Genomic DNA, 8,644 nt, shown 5'->3' with positions numbered 1-8,644 from the left:
AAAAAGTTAAGGGTATATTATTTACAATATCCAGAAATCAATCAATTCTAATTTCCAGAAAAAAAAAATTCTTTTTTTCCCTTTTTAAGTAATTGTTCAGAATTTTTGTTACCAGTACACATAAATAATTTTGAAGTATTATTGATTTACTGAAACGCTAGTTATTTAAATGATATTGATTTTGCAGAAATATAATTTATGCATGGAAAAAACATTTCACAATCAAATTTTCATCATCAATTATATCACAAAGTCCTACTATATACAGCTTTGGCAATTTACAAGTTACCTATCACAATTCTGCTCGGAAATTCGATGTCAGTTCCAAAAATAATGCGCGATTTAATTTTTTTTATGTTAAAAAATAGTTATTTCGACAAGTTACTAAAATTAACCTGATTGCTTATTTAAGCTAAGGAAAATAATAAACTGGTATTTAACGTAATGTTATAATTAATAATGATGTTTATTTAGATTAAATGAAACTAATCAATAATAAAAAAAAGTAATTTATTTTTATATTTAATAATTGGTTAAAATTTTTACTTAAATATAGATGTTATTTAGTCAATTTAATGAAATTCATCTGAATGTATGTTTATTTCATAGAAAATAAATGAATTTTTATAACTAATGTTTAATAAGATTAAAAAAAGCTAATAAATGTTAAATAATCTTAAAGCAATTTCTTTTGATTAATAACAGATTAATTTTTGATTAATTTTTATGTAAAAAAATATCATTTGTTTAAACTTAAAATTCAATTGATATCTAGCTCCATTTATTTTTAAATGCAATTGATTGATGATTTAAATTGAGAAAAACACTTAATTCTTATTCAAACTAATGTTAAAATTTATTAATAAAGTTATTAAGATTAAATATAACTAATCAATGCTAAGTAAATGTAATGCATTTTTCATAACATTTACGTAAGGGGAATTAATTCTTTAGAATTCGAAGTCGTAGAAAGTCACATTTCCCCCTGAAGTTGCCTCTCAATCAGTTTTCGTATTTATTTGAAATGAAAAAAGGAGTATAAAAGAAAAATATTTTTCTAAATTTGCCCATTTTCAAGATCGCTGTTTTTTCTGTTAATCGTATGTTTTCTGCAACGAGGTTAGTGTTTATAAATTAACTATACTAAATGTTATTAAAATTAATGGTTGGAATTAGTAAATGCAAATTATGTTAATTTTGCGTTTAAAAAAATATTTTAGACAACTAAAAAGAGAATTATTCGTCAATAAAAAGTAATTTTTCTTCTGTAGCTAAAACAAAATTTAAAAAATATTTAATTTTTTTTCGATCTCTAAAATAATTATCAATATCGATCGATTGCATTTTGAATCGATCGATTTAAAAATATGCTAAAATATAAACTTTTGATGAAAAATAGCTTTTAGAACATTAAATTAGCAAGATTAGAGTTTAATTACGTAAGTAGTTGAGTATAAGCACTTAGTTTTTTTATTTAGTTTTTGATTAGTGTTTTGTTTAGGAATTATGCAAGCAGAATTGTGATTCTCTCTCTTCGTGTCTTTTAATTTTGACAGAAAATATAGCAAAAAAGTAGTAAAAAAAAAACAAACAAAGACAAATAAGATGAAGATGATTAAAATAATCTAAAAAGAACATTAGGAAGAGTTTGATGAATGATAAAGGAAGTAAATTAATTTTATATTGGAATCTGCTCATTCAATACACTATTAAAAACACTATTTAAAAAACTTAAAAGCGAATGCATACTTTTTCTAACATATGTTTTTATGTTGCAATATTGAAAACCCTCAAATACTGTTCATAGATGACGAATTGAATAAACAGGAGTCACATAGGTTGCTTACGTGCGTTACATAAGCACTTGCTATGTAAGTAATTCCCAAGAAAATTTTTCGTTTCAAAATTTTTAAGATGTTTTAAAAGATTAAGGTTCTCAGGATTTTTTAAAAAATTTTGTTTAACACAAAATTTGATCAGACTGTAATTAATAGAGGTTCAATGTTTGGTACCTTTTAGAATAATAGCAGTAGCGATAATATTTGCTTTTATGATCATATACTTGAATAAGTTACTACATATTGGTGTAACAATTAATTTAAATAAGGCAAGATAGAAAGTCAAGTTAATGCAATGATATGCTGATCAGCTCTGAAAGAAGCCGAACACCCGACGAACTTATTTTATCAATTTTCTATTATTTAAAAGGAAACCAATAGCCGTTTTCATTAAATTGTATTCTGTGCGTAATTTTCCTTCATTTATCTACACAATTTCTGAAAGATTGAATTAAAGCTTTTTAAAATACTTTAAGGCTGTTTTTCGTAGGATATGTCGTCATAATTCAATTTTTGAAATAATTGATTATAGCTTTTTAAAATATCTTAAGGCTGTTTTTCGAAGGATCTGACGGCATATGAAGTAAGGTTCTTTTAATGAATAATATGTAATTTTTATTATTAACGTGAATTATCAGCATTTAAGCATGACTCAAAGGTTAAGTTTCTTCTTCTATTTTTTGTCAGCGCCCTTTTCGGTTATCATGAAAATGTTTCTTACTGTCCATATGAAGAGAAACCACAATTTTGTGAAAATAAAAAACGCTTTAATCTAATTTTGAAAAATTTGAAAAGTTACTCTAATGCTGTATTGTTTAGACTCATAAAATTATGCAAAAATTGAGAATTGTTCATTAAATGTGTTAATTTTCAACTAAGAAGAAAAATCAAGCCAAATTGGCGATTTTATGAAAAGTTTAATTCGCAATTCTTTTCAACGTTGAAGTCCTGGCATTTCTTTTCAACGATGTTGTAAATTTTATAATTAATTAAAAGATTATTTAATATTAAACCTTTGATTCCTGTTTAAGACACTCAAATTGTGACTTTCCTATTCATTTATTTACTTATTTTGGTAAAAGGGCTTTGAAGAAGATTTCTAATATATTCGAAAGATAAAATTTTCTTGAGAAAACGTATCAAGAGCAAAGGATGTTATGAAAGGCAGGTGTGAACTAACTTTTATAATAGACTATAAACAAAAAATAATTATGAAAAAATTTCAGTGTTAGTATGTTCTAAAACTATTCTAAAACAAGAAAAATATTGAAATTTTCTCCATCAAGCAATTAAATATTTTGCGTATGTAAAATTTAGACGTTAAACTTTTTAAATAGCTCAGCAAATATTAAGAAATTTTTAAACAATGACTGTAATTTTTAAGGGACAAAAAGTATTCATAATTTTAATTAATTTAAATTTTGTTTTAAATAAAATGAATGAAAATTATTCAAGAATTATATTTTTTATTCATATTATTAATCGAAAAAGGGGTTATATTTTAATAAATTCACAATATACTTTCAGGCTTCAAAATGCTCTTAAATATTCGCCAAATGAATGAATTGAAAAGTTTCAGAATATTTGAAAAATATTTTTCATTTCGTACTTGTCAACCAATTTATTTTTAATTAATATGATTCGTAGGAATTTCCTTCACTTTCTTTAAATGGAGATTAAAACAAAAATCCTTAAGTCATGACTTAAAAAAACCAAAAGACAAACATTTTCTCAAATGTTTAACGAAAAAAAAAATTGTTGAAATTATAAATAATGAAAGTCAGGGGTTAGAGAAATTCCAGTCAGTCATTAAAGTCAATAAATAATGAAAAATACTTTTCTGTACACATAAAACACAAACACATATAATGAATTATAACAACAAATAACAGCTATAAAAACTACGCATTCATATCACTGGATGAGTTGAGAGGAAAAAGTCCTGCTTTTCCCAAAGAAATAAATTAATTGATTTTTTTTCTCCAATTTTTCAATTTGCCATAATACATTCAGCATTCGATCGAGGAATATGAAGGGTCATTCTAGAAAGACAACCAGCTGAGGGTGGTCGATTTGGTCGTCCTGCTGATGGTGGACGACCTGAACCGTCAGGTGATGGTGGTCGTTCTGCTGATAGCGGTCGGCTCGTTGATGGTGGACGGCCTACCGATGATTGCTGATTTCCCGATCGTTGCCATCCTGCTGATGTCGGCCATCCGACCGATGAAGGTGGTGATCCTGCCATGGGTGGTAGAACTACAGTGCGGGGAAGGACTGTTGAAGGTGGTCTAACAGTCATAGGTGGTAGAACTGGAGGTGGGCTTACAGAATGTGACCGGCCTGACGATGCTGGCTGACTGTCTTCCTCACCAGCATCGATAATCTCCAGCAATTCTTCGTTGCTATCTATGTTACTGTAATCTTCACCTGACATGTAATCGTATATCTTGTCCATGCCTTCCAGAGGCACAGAGTTCGGTCTGCAAGAAGTAGTTTTCCAATGCGTTCTTAAACCAGACGCACTGATATACTTCTTTTTGCAAGTCTGACAAGTGAACGGCCTTTCGTTCGTGTGAAGACGTTTGTGCAATTTCAAATGTACGAATTGGGTGAACTTGGCAGGGCATAAATCACAAGCGTATGGTTTCTGACCATTGTGAAGACGTAAATGAGTTTTTAGATTGCTGGTGCTGCTGAAGCGTTTCTTGCAAACCTTGCACTCGTGTGGCTTTTCTCCCGTGTGCACAAGATGATGCTTTTGAAGATGTGCCAGTTGCGTGAAACTCTTGGTGCAAACATTGCATTTAAAAGGTCTCTCCCCTGAATGCGTTCTTAAATGTACCTTGAGATTCGACAACTGGCCAAAAGTTTTCATACATATATTGCATTCATAGTGCATTTTGCCGTCTTTTTTCTTCAATGGATATGGGAGTGATCTATATCCCCGCTGGCTAGAATGAGATCTCGACGAGTCCGCTGGACTGACATTATCTTGATCTCTCATTTGCTGATAATTGCTCATAATCAAGGATGCTCCTTCGGGTGGGGATTGGGGAGAGTTCTGTAAACTATTATTATGACTGGGTGTTAATAAGTTATTACCATAAGGTGATTTCGGTTTAAGTGGCATTCTACCATAATATTGTGCCTGATTATGTTGATGATTTTGTGCATATTCTGAAGATTTAGGTCCGAAACCATTGGCCTGTCCTTCTGAAGTTAGAGAATAGGCATACATATTAAAATGAGCGGAGGAGAACATCGGTGGCATGCTGTACACGTAATTTGCGGGAGGTCCAGGCAAAGGATAAGGAGGACTATGCCTGTTTACAGAAACAGAATTATGATCAGTCGAATCAGGGCTATGGGGGCTTGAGTTGCCATATTGTAGAAGGGGAGGTTTTTTAGGCGAATAGGATGTCACTGATTGTTCTGGACGAGGGGGTGATTGGAGTGTACTACTGATTTGTTGTTCCGATCGTGACGATACCTCATTTGAGACAATAACTCGAACTGGTTCTGTTAAAAGCGGAGGACGAGGGTATGGAATATGAGTAGATCCTTCAGTTATGGATGATCTTGCCACTTCCGCTTTCTGGCGCAAAAGTAAGTTCTCTAATATGCCAGGAGGCGGAATGCCATCGTGAGCTGGTAAACTAGGTGGTGAAAGTGGCAGACTGTTAGGTATGACAGATCTAAATGATTTTGCTGAGCTGCTTTCGTACGCTACGAATGCGGAAAACCCACGCTTTGATAAAACATCATGTAGCAGGGAATTAGAAACGGGCTCCTGAGTTTGTTTCTCATCAGGTGGTGGGATTTCTCGCTGTTGGGAAGCAGAATCTTGACGATGGGGAGTTGGAATAACGATTACAGGCTTCTGAACAGATTCTGCTTCCTTTTCTGGAAGTGTCTGATTGGAAAGCTGCGTCGGAGCATTTTCACCATTTGTGTGAGGAACATCGTTTTTTCTATTTTGGCTGCTCCGGTAATTGAGTGCTTTAAACATTTTGAATTTAGCATCGCGAAATTTTCTGTACGTACATTCAGTCTGATCTTCCACAAGATCCTCTTCATGAGTTTGTCTGCTCGTTACCTGCATTTCATTCGAAGGTTTTGGTTTTTCTTTCGTACTGAAGTCCAACGCACACTCTGCATCAGATAAGCAATCTTCAGTTGCCATTGGAAGATCGTCTTGGGGTAAATTGCCACAACCCTCAGATGGGACAAATGGTTCCTCTTGTGAGCCATTGGTAACTCCCTCAGGTGGAGTCAGAGGATCGTCCTGGGCATTTTCGCCTCCTTCAGGTGGTGTTAGAGGATCATCCTGTGACCCGTTGCTGTGATAACCTTCATCTACTCGATCTTTTTCAGTTGCCTCTGCGTTGTGTCTGTAATAGCGCAGAAGTGTTGGCAGTTCCGATAAGCTTAGCTTGACTCCATCTTCTCCTTTTTCCATTTCTTGAATACCAGGTGCTGATGTGTCGACTGTTAATTGATTCCCTGAATTAAAAAAAATATAATAATCAAATTTTCATTCGAAATAAAAAAAAACGCTTTTAAATTTTACTTTTTATTAGAATTGTTCTTTTTATCAATTGGAATAACAATAGAATAGAAAACAACAAATTTAAAATCTCAATATCATATAATAATTCTATATAATATGAGAATTCAATATAATATAATTCAATATAATACATTTTCCATCCGTATCAAATTTAGAATAGATTACCATAGATTTAGAATAGGTTTGAATAGATTATCACAAAACGAAAGTCTCAACTAGTATGAAGTAGCATTAATGTAAATGGAAGTATCAACACGCATGAACACATTAATGTTAATAGAAGTCTCAATCAGTATGAAGTAGCATTGATGTGAATGGAAGTCTCAACTAGTATGAAGTTGCATTAATGTGAATGGAAGTCTCAACAAGTATGAAGTACCATTAATGTGAATGGAAGTATCAGCAAGTATGAAGTACCATTAATGTGAATAGAAGTATAAGTTAGTAAAAAGTAGCATTAATGCAAAAGGAAGTATCTACTAGTATGAACTATCATTAATATCAATAAAGTATCAACTAGCATTGATACTAGCTTTGATACAATGTAAGTAATTATATTAATATTGCGCTAACAAGCATTCATTAGAATGAAAGCATACCAGCTAATGAGAAAAATATTTTTATAACTTAGCAAAACTGTAATAGAAACGAAACTCACCAATCAAACTGAATTTTTGTTCCCGGTTGAAAAAACCTTTAAAAAATCTTGAAAAAACCTTTTAGAAGTAAAGTAGAAACTTTACTTTTAATTTCCTTTTTTTTGTTATTTCTACTCAATGCATACAGGGGCAGATTATCGAATGGGCAAATAATACTATTTCCATTTGCTCAAAGTTAAAGTTATTTACGAGGAACTAAGATCATGAACTGAATCGTTGAGTTCTTCCGATATGCACTTTTCGTTTTCTTAATCGAATCCGGACTAAATAAGTTAATTGAAATTGTTTTCTAGGAACGTTTCTTCATTCCTTAATATTTTTTGCTATCGCTATTTTATATATTTGGGACAGTTAATAATTTTTCTATTTTCCTTACGGTTAACAAATAAACTCGTTTTTTGAAAATTTTGAAACCTTCAGAAATTTATTGAAAAGTGATTCCTTATTGAAAACAAGTGTCTGAAAAATTTATTATTATTGAAAAGCTTTCAAAATTAATTGAAAACATTCCCAGATAGCAAAGTAAAGTTGATTTCACTGTCAGCAACAACATTTATTACAAAGCCTAACCTGGTTTATAAATGATTAGCATATAAACAGCGAAAGCTTGAAACAATGTTAAATTTAACTATGCTAGTTCACTAGCTATGAGTTTCATATTAAGCCCATTTTATGTTAACAAACAACCAATTTATATCGAAATTGAATCTGCCTTTACAAGATAAGGCTAGAAAAACCTTCTGAAAAGGAGGATGAATAATCACAAGCAAATCAAGAGCAGAAAACGTTCTCGAGGATAAATTCACTTTTTCTAGGTTTATTTTAGATTTTAAGATAAATAGCTGAAACAAGGTTTATTTGAGCTGGCTGTTTTATACTTTAATACTTTAATATTTAAAGTTGACCTGATCACTAAGTTTACAACGAAAACAAAATTCTACATTTGAGAGCCTGGACAAAGCTAGAATTAAAAAATAGGCTTAGGAAAGGAAGCTAAAAATGAGATTTGAAATTAGAGATGATTATTCACTTTCAATTAGAAATCGGAGAATTTTTCCAATTTAGTACTTATTGAAGGTATGCAATAAAAATGGAAAATGATGTACTTACTTATCCTTTCAAGCATCAGTTCTCCAGTCAGAGGATATCCCAATCGTTGAGCGAATTCTTTGCAGTACCAAACAGTGAGTTCTTCATTGGGAAGTACAGATCGGCAAGTATAGAAGTATAATTGACGGTTCACTTGGCAAGCCACAAGAGTCTGTGCTTCAGTTGAATAGGCTGGGTTGACGTACCTCATCCAGTTCGATTTTCGAACATCCAAGCAATCAATGTAGAAGTAATCGTCCGGGGAATCGAGCGAGTTGTAGACCTAAATATACAAGAAAATTCTTCTACAGTTTGTGAAGTTTCAACAAGTACAAAACCACGGAAAGTAAAGACATAAATCGAAAGATCCAAAAATATTTTTACCTAAAAATATTTTTAATTTTATTTATTTTTCTTCGAAATTTTTAAGGTACTCAGCATGAATTTTTTCAGGACGAAATTTTTAAGGTATATCGGATGGTTTAAAA

General features: G+C 31.4%; 1 protein-coding gene across 2 annotated transcripts in view; it reads right to left on the bottom strand.

Annotated features, from left to right (window-relative positions):
- Nucleotides 1–2,908: 2,908 nt before the first annotated feature.
- The window catches only part of LOC107447253 (uncharacterized), an 83,115-nt gene continuing 77,379 nt past the window's right edge, over nucleotides 2,909–8,644 (bottom strand). For both annotated transcript variants that reach the window (XM_043056956.3, XM_071179633.2), the window contains exons 6-7: nucleotides 8,178–8,439; nucleotides 2,909–6,341 (exon numbers count right to left, since the gene is read on the bottom strand). In XM_043056956.3, the coding sequence (XP_042912890.1) occupies nucleotides 3,829–6,341; nucleotides 8,178–8,439 (2,775 nt within the window). In that variant the 3' untranslated portion in view covers nucleotides 2,909–3,828. The remainder of the gene's footprint in view (nucleotides 6,342–8,177; nucleotides 8,440–8,644) is intronic.

The sequence above is a fragment of the Parasteatoda tepidariorum genome, chromosome 1 (assembly GCF_982258835.1).
Source record: "Parasteatoda tepidariorum strain Cologne lab strain chromosome 1, Ptep-v5.0, whole genome shotgun sequence".
Classification (NCBI taxonomy): Eukaryota; Metazoa; Arthropoda; class Arachnida; order Araneae; family Theridiidae; genus Parasteatoda; species Parasteatoda tepidariorum.
Note: the sequence above shows the minus strand (reverse complement) of the source record. Positions and strands in the feature narration are given on the sequence as shown.